The 11,938-nt window shown below is 50.9% G+C and overlaps 2 protein-coding genes and 1 long non-coding RNA gene across 10 annotated transcripts in view; 1 reads left to right on the top strand and 2 right to left on the bottom strand.

Annotated features, from left to right (window-relative positions):
* Positions 1-2,720, bottom strand: part of LOC309840907 — an 18,916-nt gene extending 16,196 nt beyond the window's left edge. Inside the window, exon 1 of the long non-coding RNA XR_014298851.1 lies at positions 2,237-2,720. This is a non-coding gene — a long non-coding RNA (uncharacterized lncRNA). The remainder of the gene's footprint in view (positions 1-2,236) is intronic.
* The window catches only part of BACE1 (beta-secretase 1), a 23,943-nt gene extending 12,612 nt beyond the window's left edge, over positions 1-11,331 (top strand). Inside the window, exons 1-9 of one of the 3 annotated variants that reach the window (XM_082683476.1) lie at positions 166-184; positions 1,190-1,278; positions 2,740-2,956; positions 3,488-3,625; positions 4,430-4,564; positions 5,530-5,631; positions 5,989-6,138; positions 6,391-6,562; positions 7,215-11,331. In XM_082683476.1, coding sequence (XP_082539602.1) covers positions 3,623-3,625; positions 4,430-4,564; positions 5,530-5,631; positions 5,989-6,138; positions 6,391-6,562; positions 7,215-7,456 — 804 coding nt within the window. In that variant the 5' untranslated portion in view covers positions 166-184; positions 1,190-1,278; positions 2,740-2,956; positions 3,488-3,622 and the 3' untranslated portion in view covers positions 7,457-11,331. Of the gene's footprint in view, positions 1-165; positions 185-1,189; positions 1,279-2,739; positions 2,957-3,487; positions 3,626-4,429; positions 4,565-5,529; positions 5,632-5,988; positions 6,139-6,390; positions 6,563-7,214 lie in introns of those variants that run through there. The other 2 variants (XM_082683474.1, XM_082683475.1) reach the window with 2 other exon arrangements.
* RNF214 (ring finger protein 214) overlaps positions 11,315-11,938 on the bottom strand; it is a 44,426-nt gene continuing 43,802 nt past the window's right edge. For all 6 annotated transcript variants that reach the window (XM_082683464.1, XM_082683466.1, XM_082683468.1 and 3 more), the window contains exon 15: positions 11,315-11,938. In XM_082683464.1, coding sequence (XP_082539590.1) covers positions 11,873-11,938 — 66 coding nt within the window. In that variant the 3' untranslated portion in view covers positions 11,315-11,872.

Here is an 11,938-nt window from a genome sequence, read left to right as displayed (position 1 = left end):
GTGGGATGGAGAGGAGGCGCCTTGGCAGGAGTGGGGGGGCAGGCAGGAGGCCCTCTCAGGCATTGGGGGAGGTGCGGTCTGCAGAGCCGCAGGGACCACTGAGAACAGGAAGGAGCCTGAGGATCTGGCAGGGAGGAGGAAACTGAAGCCCAGAGGAGCACAGTGACTTGCCCAAGGTGACAAGGTCAGAGCCTGCATCAAAACTGAGGTCAGCTGACTTCACTGCACTGAGGAGAGAGGACGAGGGAGTAAAAGGGCCCTGAGGTCAGGGTAGCCGCTGAGCTGATGGGCATGAAAAGTCAGCAAAAGAAGGCTGAATTCTCAGGGTTCCAGGTTTCCGAGGACAGGGGCATACGCTCTTTTTGCCTGTGAGGATACTACTGGCATTCAAAACATGGCTCTAGACTGACGGAGGGAGGGATCAGGCCATTGAAGGAGAAAGGAGGGTCAAGAAAGAAATACTAGAAGGAGCTGCACAGCAAGGGGCACCGGGAAGACACCTGTCCGTATCCATCTTAGCCAAAACCCAGGGCCCTGACAAGATGGGTTTTCACTGCGACGGCAGAGTGGGCTCCTGGCTCCCTCCTATTTTCTGATAGTAGGACTCAGAGGCCTGTGTCACCTCTGAGACAGGAGGGGAGCCCTTCTTGGGGAGCCACATTCTGGCAGGCAGGGTCAGAAACATGTGGCACCTACAGGCCGTCCTGGTCCCTGTAGCTTCCCTGGCCAGTGCCAGCTCCTAGAATAGCATTTCCGAGCTTGACGGGGATATGAGCCCAGCTGCCCGCTGGGTGATATGCTTCCCATGAGGACCAGAGGAGGGAAGGCGTGAGCTCGCAGATGGACTGGGACAGGTACCTGAGGTAAGGGCAGTCTGAAGGTAGAGAGAAGAGAGGACTGAAAACCACACACACGCAGAGATCACACGGCTCTGACAACACAGACAAGGTTAGGATTCCATAGAGAAGCCAGGAGCAGGCACAAGGCCATGCTGAGGGTGTCCGGGGATGCCACATTCTGTCGGTGTTCATGGTGGTAGCAGGCACTAGGCTGTCCAGCCCTGCGTCCTAGAAGCTTCTTCCTGGATGTTCCAAAGGGAGACTTTGTTGGCTGTGGCATGAAGGACAACAAAGGCAGAGAGCCCAGAGCCTCATGTCGGTAACATTTTTCTCTCCCCTTTCTCCGACAGCTCAACATCCTCGTGGACACAGGCAGCAGTAACTTTGCGGTGGGGGCTGCCCCCCACCCTTTCCTGCATCGCTACTACCAGAGGCAGCTGTGAGTCCTGGGGAGAGCTAGACAGAAGAATCCTTCCCAAGGATCCAGGGCCCAGAAGGGTCAGGGGAGGGCTTTGGGGAGAAAGATTAGCTCCTCAGATCCTTTCCAAGAAAGAGTGGAGAGGGGGGATTTGAGGCGCTCTATTATGGGAAAGGGTAGGTTGAGGGGCCAGAAGGAAGTTCTTCAGGACTGAGGTGGGGCAGCTTCCTTGGGGAGGGAAAGAAGGAAGGAGAAGAGCCCCAAAGCTCCCAGAGCCATCTCAGGGTCTTGTCTGTGCTTGAATTGGGAGACATGGAGACTTTACCTCACCCCACACCCCCCACAGGGGCTGTCAGGCATCTGGCAAGACCAAGGCGGTCTAGGCGGAGCAGGCTACCGTGACTGCTCCCTGTGCTGTGCCCTCATCCAGGGGCTGCTCCTGGTGGCATCACACAGTTCAAGGGACTGGAGGAGGAGCCTTCCATAAGCCCCACGGCCTGGACCAGTATCAGGGCCCGACAGCTAAAATGTCTCCCTGCACCACCCAGGGTTCCAACGGCCAGATTTAGCTAAGTGGTGGAAGAGAGGGTTGAAGTGAGTTTTTAAGGTAAGAGGCATAGAGATGACGTGGGAGCCTCCTTAGCATAAACACAAGTGGCGAGAAGACATCTAATGTCTGAGGTGTCTCTGTGTGTGGAAATCTGTGAGGGGAGGCTTACGTCCCATTCTTGGGCTGGTAGGCAGATGCCAAAGCCGCCTGCCACATCTTCTGCCTTCCCCATCTGAAGAAGGCCGGCTGAGAGCGGGGCGCAGTGAGGACCCAGGAAAGGAATTCATTCCAGCTCCTGGCCCCAGTCCCACCGCTGCCCCCCGCCCCAGCCGGCGCACACACAGGCCTGGGTCGTGGTGCCGTGAGGCACAGGTGAAGGTCTCACGTGCCAACAGGTCTGTTCCACACAAGTAGTGTGTTAATACTTACCTGCTCTGCTGAGATGCGGTGCCAGCTCTTTCTCTGGAAGAACTTGCTGTAGAGGTTCTGCGTTCCTCCTGCCTGGCACTTTCTCTACCACTCAGATGGTACCACCAGGTCCCAAGGCAGCGACAGCCAAAGGCTCCTTTTCTCTGGGAGCCCAATGAAACAGGGGGGAGGAAGCGATGCCGCTAGCTGTTTCTCTGCGGCCGTGGCCACAATACACAAAGCCCAGGCTTGTTCCCCGCAGGGCCTGAGCTTCAGATCTAGGGATAGGAGCTGTGGAGACAGGACGGTGAGCCCCAGCAATAGCTCCCCTCATCTGTTTGCAAGGTTACTCTATGTTCTGTTCTGGGTGATGGAGCTGGGATATTCTACTGAGCAGCCTGAAAGCATCTTATCTTATGTGGGATGACCCTGAGAAAAGATGAGGCCTCAGGAGTAGGTTAGATGCTGGGTCCCCGTGCCAGGGTCGTGGCATGCCTCCACAGACCTCTGCCTCCTCTCCACAGGTCCAGCACGTACCGGGACCTCCGGAAGGGCGTGTATGTGCCCTACACCCAGGGCAAGTGGGAGGGGGAGCTGGGCACCGACCTGGTGAGCATCCCCCACGGCCCCAACGTCACTGTGCGCGCCAACATCGCTGCCATCACTGAATCAGACAAGTTCTTCATCAATGGCTCCAATTGGGAGGGCATCCTGGGGCTGGCCTATGCTGAGATCGCCAGGGTGAGAGGCGCAAGGCTGAGCCCTGGACACTATGTCCACACCACACCCTGCATGTTACCCAGGGACGGGCTTGGAGAGAAGGGGAACTGACTAAAGGTGGGACACAGATCAGCCTAAAGGATTAGTTAGTGCGGATAGTTAGTGGCAGTCTGAATCCCGTCCCTGCAGAGGTCAGGCCTATAGTGAGGGATGCTGTGACAGGTACAAGATTAGGCTCTGGTTTCTACTGACTCTCAATATCTTAAGAATAAGGGAGCCCCCTCACCCCCACCCCCTGACCCGAAAACAGGTTAAGCATATGGGGATCAAAGATCCTATAGATCTTTCCTGTTTGTACTGCCAGTGTCTCTTGCTAACCCTCTCTGCCAAATCTCAGTACTTCAAGATAGCCTTTGCCGAGGAACATCCCCCGAGTTTTGCTTTAGGAACATCCCCCGAGTTTTGCTTTTGCCTTCCCGTTTAGGCAGGAGGCTGGCCTCTCCATTAGGGCCCCCTGTGTGAGGCTTCCCTCTTTGTCTCTTTCTGCCACAGCCGGATGACTCCCTGGAGCCGTTCTTTGACTCCCTGGTAAAGCAGACCCACGTTCCCAACCTCTTCTCCCTGCAGCTCTGTGGTGCAGGCTTCCCACTCAACCAGTCAGAAGTGCTAGCCTCAGTTGGAGGGAGCATGGTGAGTACGCCCTAGGAGAGGGCAGGTTCTAGCCCTGGGAAGAGGGATGGGTACCTCCCCCCCACCTCCAAGGCTGGAGCACAGTCTTGGGCTCTGCTACTTAGAATCAAGGGAAACCTTTTTAAACTCGCCACCTCCACATTTCTTTTTCTATCCTTTTCTTCTTTGCATTATCCAGAAAGAAATCCAGGTACCTTGGAAAGGTATAAGATTAGGGAACTTCAAAAGAAATGTAGATAAGACCTCTGGGGCACCTGAGTGGCGGGGAGTCTGCTTCTCCTTCTCCCTCTGCCCTCCCTCATGCTCTCTAATAAATAAATAAAATCTTAAAAAAAAAAAAAAAAGAAGAAGACCTCTCAAAGTAAGATGATTCAGTCTGATGAACAAAAGGCAGTGATATAAGGAGTTTAAAAGTCTATTTACTAATTAATTAGGATAACTGGTGAATGGTTCTCCATCTCTAACACACGGAGAAAATAAAACTTGTAAAAGAAGCAAATAATCATTCATTTAACATTTATTGTGCCAGTTTGGATTTAAATAACTTTATATTGAGGGCTGTGAGACTCTGAAACAAATAATTTAAAATCCTGTAAAGTCTTCCCCTGATATATTCTTAACACATTTAAAAAACTACAAATCACCACTTTGGGACAAGATTTGATCAGAAGAAGGAAGAAAAGAAAGGTGGCCTGTGAAGGGCTTTGCTACCCCCCAGAAATCTCTGATCCCACTGTTTGCTCTCTGGGTGACTTGCTGTCCCTCTGTGCCGGGACATGGGTACCTGCCTCCCTTTGTCTCCAGATCATTGGGGGTATCGACCACTCACTGTACACGGGCAGCCTCTGGTACACACCCATCCGACGGGAGTGGTACTACGAGGTCATCATCGTGCGGGTGGAGATCAACGGGCAGGACCTGAAAATGGACTGCAAGGAGGTACCACCACCAAGGGGGGCCAGGGAGAGGGAAGGGGGAGGCAACATAGGATGAGGTCAGACCCTGAGTTATGAGGTTGGGAGGACGAGGCAGAGGAGCAGGACGTGCAGAAAGGGTTGGGGGCTGAGCCCAGAACAATTGGGAGCTTAATGGTATCAGTAACACAGCAGGACCTGAGGTTGGGGGCTAGGGACTGGCAGGGCACTTGCATGGGGACCTTGTGGCTTATGGTCTGGTAAGGGAAAAAAGCATGTCTGGGCTCCAGTTACTACCTTGCTGGGCAGCCCTGGGCAAGTCTCGTGCCAGGTAGTGTGGAATGATGCAGGGGAAGCATCTGGCTTTGGAGCTGGAAAGACATAGGTTTCTAGTTCTGCCATTTACTGGCTGTGTGCCCACAGGCAAGTTACTAGGTTGTGTTTCAGTTTCCTCATCTGCAAAGCAGAGGGAAAAACAGCTTTTCCAGAGATTGTGGTGAAGACAGAAAAATAAATTTCTTCTCCCAGTGCCTGGCACACAACAGTACCCAATAAACAGCAGCTCAACTGTTTGGGTCTTCCTTACCTAGATTCTTAATGTATGTTCAATCAGAATATAAAAGAACTATGAAAAGTTAAAGCACTATACAAGGTAATTTTATTTTCAAGATTTGGAGAACGTCTGCCCAACCCAAGATACTAAGAATTAGCATTTACAGAATACTCCCTCCGTGCCGGGCGCCATTCTAAGAGCTCCGCATGTATTCATTTCATCCTTATAATAACTCTTTGAGGTAGGTGCTATTATTATCCTCATTTTAAAGATGAGGAAACTGAGGCACAGAGGCAACTTGCCCAAGGGTATAATCCTAAGAGAAGTGCCAAGCCAGGATGCCACCCTAAGGAGTCAGATCTACCCTTATGATTCCGGCCAGAGCCCAGCGTCAAAAAAGGCTTTTGACTCTTCTAACCCTCCCTTTTCCATCCTAGTATAACTACGACAAGAGCATCGTGGATAGTGGCACCACCAACCTTCGTTTGCCCAAGAAAGTGTTTGAAGCTGCCGTCAAATCCATCAAGGCAGCCTCCTCGGTCAGTAGGACTCAGGGCAGGGGTACAAGAGATGATACAGTGTCAGAGGAAGTCCGTGAAGGTCACAGCCCTCAGCAAGAGCCAAGCTGTATACCCTTAGATCCTTCTACTTCAATGTCTTCAGAGCGAGTCTTTGACGGGCCTTGGCGTGCTCATCACACAGGCCCCCTTGTGCAGAGTTTTGGCCTCCCTCTCCAGCTCTGTTCCCCTAATTCTTGGGTTTCAGTGTACTTTCCCCCAGTTTGGACACTCCATAGAAAAGCAAAAAGAGGGCCCAGTAAGTGTTATCTGAGAGCGGGAGAAACGAGATGGCAGAAGAGGCGGATTCCTCACTGTTCCCCTTTCTTGGCCACACAGACGGAGAAGTTCCCGGACGGGTTCTGGCTGGGGGAGCAGCTGGTGTGCTGGCAGGCGGGCACCACCCCTTGGAACATTTTCCCGGTCATCTCCCTCTACCTAATGGGTGAGGTCACCAATCAGTCCTTCCGCATCACCATCCTTCCACAGGTATGTCCCCAGCCGGAGTCGGTGGGGTCCCAGGAAGAAGGCAAGGTTCCCACGGGGAGGCAGGGAGCCGGCATGTCTTCCCAGAAAGTGGAAGACAAGAGAGCAGGGTCCGGAGGCACAAAGCAAGCCCATGGAGCTTAGGGAAGGTGGCGGGAAGAGCACCCCCTAAGCACAGATATCTAGAAGGCTGGGGATGGCGGGGGACATGGAGAGGGGAGGACATCCTCTCCCTCTCGGACTGCTTGTCCTTAGCAATACCTGCGGCCAGTGGAAGACGTGGCCACGTCCCAAGATGACTGCTACAAGTTCGCCATCTCACAGTCCTCCACGGGCACTGTGATGGGAGCTGTGATCATGGAGGGCTTCTACGTCGTCTTTGATCGGGCCCGAAAGCGAATCGGCTTTGCTGTCAGTGCTTGTCATGGTAAGAGAGCCAGGGAGGAGGGTGTGGGCTCATCTGTGCGTGTTCTCACCGTCCGGCAGTTAGGAGCCCCGGCCTGCCAGTCTGGGAGGTAGTCACAGTTGCCTCAAGGCAGAGTCAATACACTGTTAGAGCTAGCATCCCGGCCTCGGGCTCTGTCCGTGTTGCCTGGCGTGGTGAGGCCTGCCCGGGTTGTAACCTCTGCCGGAGACCCAGAGCCGCCTCAGCCCCTAGGGAAGCTCCAGATCCCTGGGCAGCAGGCCGAGCCTGCAGTGACCCTGTGGGCTGCTACCCGATGGGGTCGAAGTCTCCTCCAGAATGGCGGTGGGGTCTTGCAAGAAGTATCAGCGGAAGCCGGTGAGCGTACTGGGCATATATGGGGTGTCTTTTTGGTCAAATCAGAAGACTGACCTTTAGGTATCATTCCTACCGCCTGGTTCCACAGGAAAGGGTTGTTGCTCCTAGGGCCCCGGGAAGAGACGTGGTTCTACCTAGCACGGCTTTTCTGGCCTGCTCCTAAATATCTCCGAGGAAGGAGGGGCTAGAGCCTCCCCTTGGGCTCATTTCAAGGCTTACCGGGCAGTTCTTTTTGTTGTATGACCCAAACTGCTGTGTGACGTTGAGAGCTGCCCATTCGCGTTTGCCCTTTCCCCAGTGCACGATGAGTTCAGGACGGCAGCGGTGGAAGGCCCATTTATCACCCCAGACATGGAAGACTGTGGCTACAACATCCCACAGACAGACGAGTCGACCCTCATGACCATAGCCTATGTCATGGCGGCCATCTGCGCCCTCTTCATGCTGCCGCTCTGCCTCATGGTGTGCCAGTGGCGCTGCCTCCGCTGCCTGCGCCATCAACACGATGACTTTGCTGATGACATCTCCCTGCTGAAGTGAGGCGGCCCAGGGGCAGGAGACCGAAGTTTCCCTGGGCTGCATCTGGTGGTTCACTTTGGTCACAAGTGGGAGACACTGATGGCACTGGTGGCCAGAGCACCCCGAGACCCTCACCTGCCCACCAGATGCCTCTGCCTTGACAAAAAAGAAGGAAAAGCGGGCAAGCTGGGTTACAGGAGTGGCACCTGTAGGAAACATGAGACGGAAGAAAGAAGCACTCTGGTGGCGGGAATACTCTTAGGCTCCTCAGGCCTGAGCTGGGAAATTCTGCTGCTTGACACTTCAGCCTTCAACCTTTGCCCACCGTCCCTTTGGATTTTCCAACCCAAAGTATTCTTCTTTTCTTAGTTCCAGAAGTAGCGGCATCACAGCTACATCACCCCAGAGTGTGTCTCTCTGCAGAGAAAGGGCCAATGTCGTTTCCCTGCTGGCCCAAGTCAGCAGGAACGGATGCACAGTTTGCTATTTGCTTTAGTAATAGGGACTGTATAAACAAGCCTAGCATTGGTACACAGATTGCCTCTTGAATTAAACAAAAAATAATGAGACTGAATATTTGTACAGATGGGGGCGGTTGGAAGAGAGGAGAGGGAGCACAAAGACAGGGAACAGCAGGGATTGGAGCTAGAAAAGGCAGAACCACGACCCCTTGCCAGTCCCAGTTTCGGACGGCATCTCCAAGAAAAGCCCATCCTGGAAGATGGGTGTTGCTGTCCAGTGTTTTCTTTTCTGTGGTTGTAGCCTGACCAAAAGTGAGTTGGGAAGAAGGGCTTACCTAGCCAAAAAGCTCTTTTTAACTTTCTTAAATGAAAAGTGCCCACTAAGAAGTTCCATCTGACAACTCAATTTCTACCTGAAAGATTGCACTTGTCTCTACCCGAACCCTTTGCCCCACACGTGATACATAACACTGACATTTCCCACCCCACCCCCAGCGCCCTAGGAGGAAGCAACTGGAACACAGCAAATAGAGCAGAGCTGGGCTCTGTCTTCCTGCTTACGTGTTCACTCCCTACCCCAAATCCCTATTCCTCTGCAGCTCTGCAGCTGAGGTGCTAAGAGGGATAGACAGGAGACCTCTCTAATTTAACCCTCGCAGGCAGAATCTACCAGATTCACTCAATAGGTACAGGTACCCCGGTACCTCTGCCCAGATCTCTTCCTGTTCAGTTGAGCGTAGCAGTAAGATCTCCACATGACACAGAGCTGTTTCGTCACCTTCTCCCCCCTCCGATGTACCCTCCATTACCTTGGCACCCCACAGTGGCACTAGTATTATACCCAGTGTCCGGACCGCGGGGCTTTATGGCTTTACCATCATTGCCTTCGGTAACAAGACTGCTGGAGAAAGGCTGGCAGCCCCAGGGCTTCCATACTTCCTTCACCTCCAGAGCTCCTTAGGGGAGGGCACCCTTCTCCCCTATTCTACTCTCTACTCCCCACTCCAAATAGTACTTGGATACCCAGGCTGGTTCTTGGGCTAGGTAGTGGGGACCAAGTTCATTTCCTCCCCATCAGTTCTAACACAGTCAACTCTGATACCAGTGTTAGCGGAAGACGTGATTCTCCTAGTAGACCCACCGGGTCCTGTTGCTAACTTGTCAACACACTGCTTCCAGGTATGGGACCTGCCTGCCGAGTGTGGAATTACCTGATGAGGGAAAGGGAAATACAGGAGGGCCTCTGGAGATCCTGGCTTCGGCCAGCTGCCCACAAGCCATAAACCAATAAAAAAAGAATACTGAATCACAGTTCTTTATCCGGGTTCTCTTCATTCCCCTTGCTCTTGGTGCTGCTTTGGACGACTGGGAACACCCCCTCCTAACTACAAAGACTGTCAGAAAGACTGGAGACTGTTTCCAGCTCGGAACTTACTGTGTAAATAAAACTTCCAGAACTGCTACCATGTAATGAAAACGCCACATTCTGCTTTATAATTTCTATCCATGTTGGGGAAAACTGGCTTTTTCCCAGCTCTTTCCAGGGCATAAAACTCAACCCCTTCATTAGTAAGTCCCAATGTCCTATTTTTTTTTTTAACTTGTACTTACTTTTCTTTTTACAGTTGCTTCTTTTCTATCCTGAAACTATTAAGTCTAAGTATATATATAAAAAAAATCTTGACAACAGTTTCTTGCTTGTAAAAATATTATATATCTCTATTTTTAGAATCGACTCCTGAAAAGTGACTGTCCCACTTCTACTCACTGCATTAGAGGCCTTTCCCACCAATCTGCATGGCTTCTACCCCCACAGGCCAGGAGACAGAGGGAAAAGGGAGAGCATGGGTGCCCCAAACTTAAATGTTGCTTTCTGACTGATCCCGAACAAGACAGAGAAAACAGCAACAGTGAGGCCCCAACTTCCATACTCCCCAGACATCTGTCCCCCTGCTACCGTTGGCTTTCAAGGGGCTTTTACGAGGAAGCTGTTAAGTCCCCTCCCACTTATTCCTTTCTTCTCTCTATACTCCTTTGGCTTCAAGTATTTGTAGAAAAGAAAGAGAATAGCATTTATACCCATTCCTAATTTCTAGACTTTTAGGGAATACTGAAAAACACTCCCGGTGGCCTAAAGGCTACTGCAAAGTTGATGAGAGAGAGTATCTTTTGATTACAAGAGAAAAAGTAAATGCCCCCAGATGAAAAGAACAAAGGAACCGGTCTTCCATTTTGCCACATTTCCACTCGTGATAGCTACAAACTGGACATTAATATTTCATTAACCAAAGAAGTGGGTCACCTGACCTCTACAGAGGGGAGAACTCAGGCCATTTCAATCACCCCACAAGATGCCAATGTGGTCCTGGGAAGTCCAGCTCCTGAAAATGAAGCCAGTCAACAAGCCTGAGCAAGGAAGGCAGGAGAAGGGAAAGACTGCATCTAAGAAACTAATGGGCAAGGATGAAGGACAAAGAAGGAAAAGATAAAAAACAGAGAGCAGGGAATATAATTGGATCTGAAAGGGAGAGGCTTTGCTACCCTGATAGTACTGCTAGTGCCAGGAAGCATTTCCAGGTCACAGAAGGGGAAAAACTGAGCTGTTGGTAATATAACAACGTCCTTCCCCTGGAGCTGATTTTTTTTTTTTTTTTTTTAAATTAAGACTTGGTTTCTCCTTGTTTAATTCCAAAAGAGAAGAAAGCTGAAGCCATTTCCCGTAGGAGTACAGATAAAAGGATAGGAAAAGATTCAAAGCTCTCATAGATTCACAGCTTTCACAGGTATAAACCTAAACACCGGAAGTGCTCAATAAGCAGACATGGGAAAGCGATCTTGTTCTAGATAGCTATCTATAGAACAAATGACTTCTAAACTTGAAATCCAACTCCCCTTCATATCACTTTGGCCTCCATTTTTCCCAGAACAGGAAACATGTCCCCCATAATTTTCTTGCTTCAAAAATTAAAATCCGGCATCCCAAGATCATTCTGCAAATAATTTTGCACAGACATCTCCTCACCCCAGTGCCTGCCTGGAGCTCACCCAAGGTCACCGAACAACTTGGTTGTGAACCAACTGCCTTAACCTTCAGTGGGGAGGGGGACTAGCTGACCAGGAGACCAGAAGTGAAGGGGAAGAGGTGAGGCCTTCACAAGGTTGGTCCGTCAGAGCTTGATCGGAAGCCAAGTCAGTGGCAGCAAGGGATGGCTTGGCCCAGGAAAGATCTGTGGGCTGTGCTAGTTTCTAAAGAGAGGACTACCCAGGAAGTCAGATGGACAGAAGTTTTCGGGACGCATGGGGGAAATGGGACCCAGTTATGTTGTTATTCTTGGACTGTGAATTTGCTGATGTAAAACGGAATACGCTGTAAACCTAATGTCTATGTGCAAATAATGAGCGTTAACACAGTAAAATATTCAATGGAAATTCAAACTATTAGGGTTACATTTTTTTTTTCTCCATCGGTCTCATTTTATCCATTTGGCGTCGAGTGGCTAGAACAACACTGGGGCTTCCGTGGGCTTTCGGTAAGCAAGGCATCTGGTTGGACAGCGGGTGAGCACCAGGGTTCAAATCTGCATACATGAGCCTTAAGAAAATGAACTAGAGGCTGAGCCAAATCAAAGCAGGATGGCCTTAGAGCAACAGCAGCTTCCTAGATGGTTTTTATATTGTACTTGAGAACAGCCCTAGGCAAGAATATTGTAATTTCAAGGGCAAACTAAACATCAGGCTACGATCTGTATCCCTCGAAGGAACTGCAAGGGGAGGGGGAGAGACCATTTCTGCATAATATACATACTTTCATTTACGAACATTTGAATACAGACTTTCTATACACACATTACCTATATAATAAAAATGTACATGGCATGAGTATAGGTCACTGTATAAATATAGAGTTTTAGAAATCTTGAACCCGCGCTTCCTGTTCACATCAGTTTCTCCTCTTCTTCCTCCCCAGTCAGGTCCGTCATTTAAGAGTTGGACAAAAGGGACAAGTGTCATTTGTGTTGGTCTGGGCCCAGAATTTGATACA

The sequence above is a fragment of the Mustela nivalis genome (genome assembly GCF_964662115.1).
Source record: "Mustela nivalis genome assembly, chromosome: 9".
Classification (NCBI taxonomy): domain Eukaryota; kingdom Metazoa; phylum Chordata; class Mammalia; order Carnivora; family Mustelidae; genus Mustela; species Mustela nivalis.
This window is presented reverse-complemented; position numbering and strand designations above follow the sequence as displayed.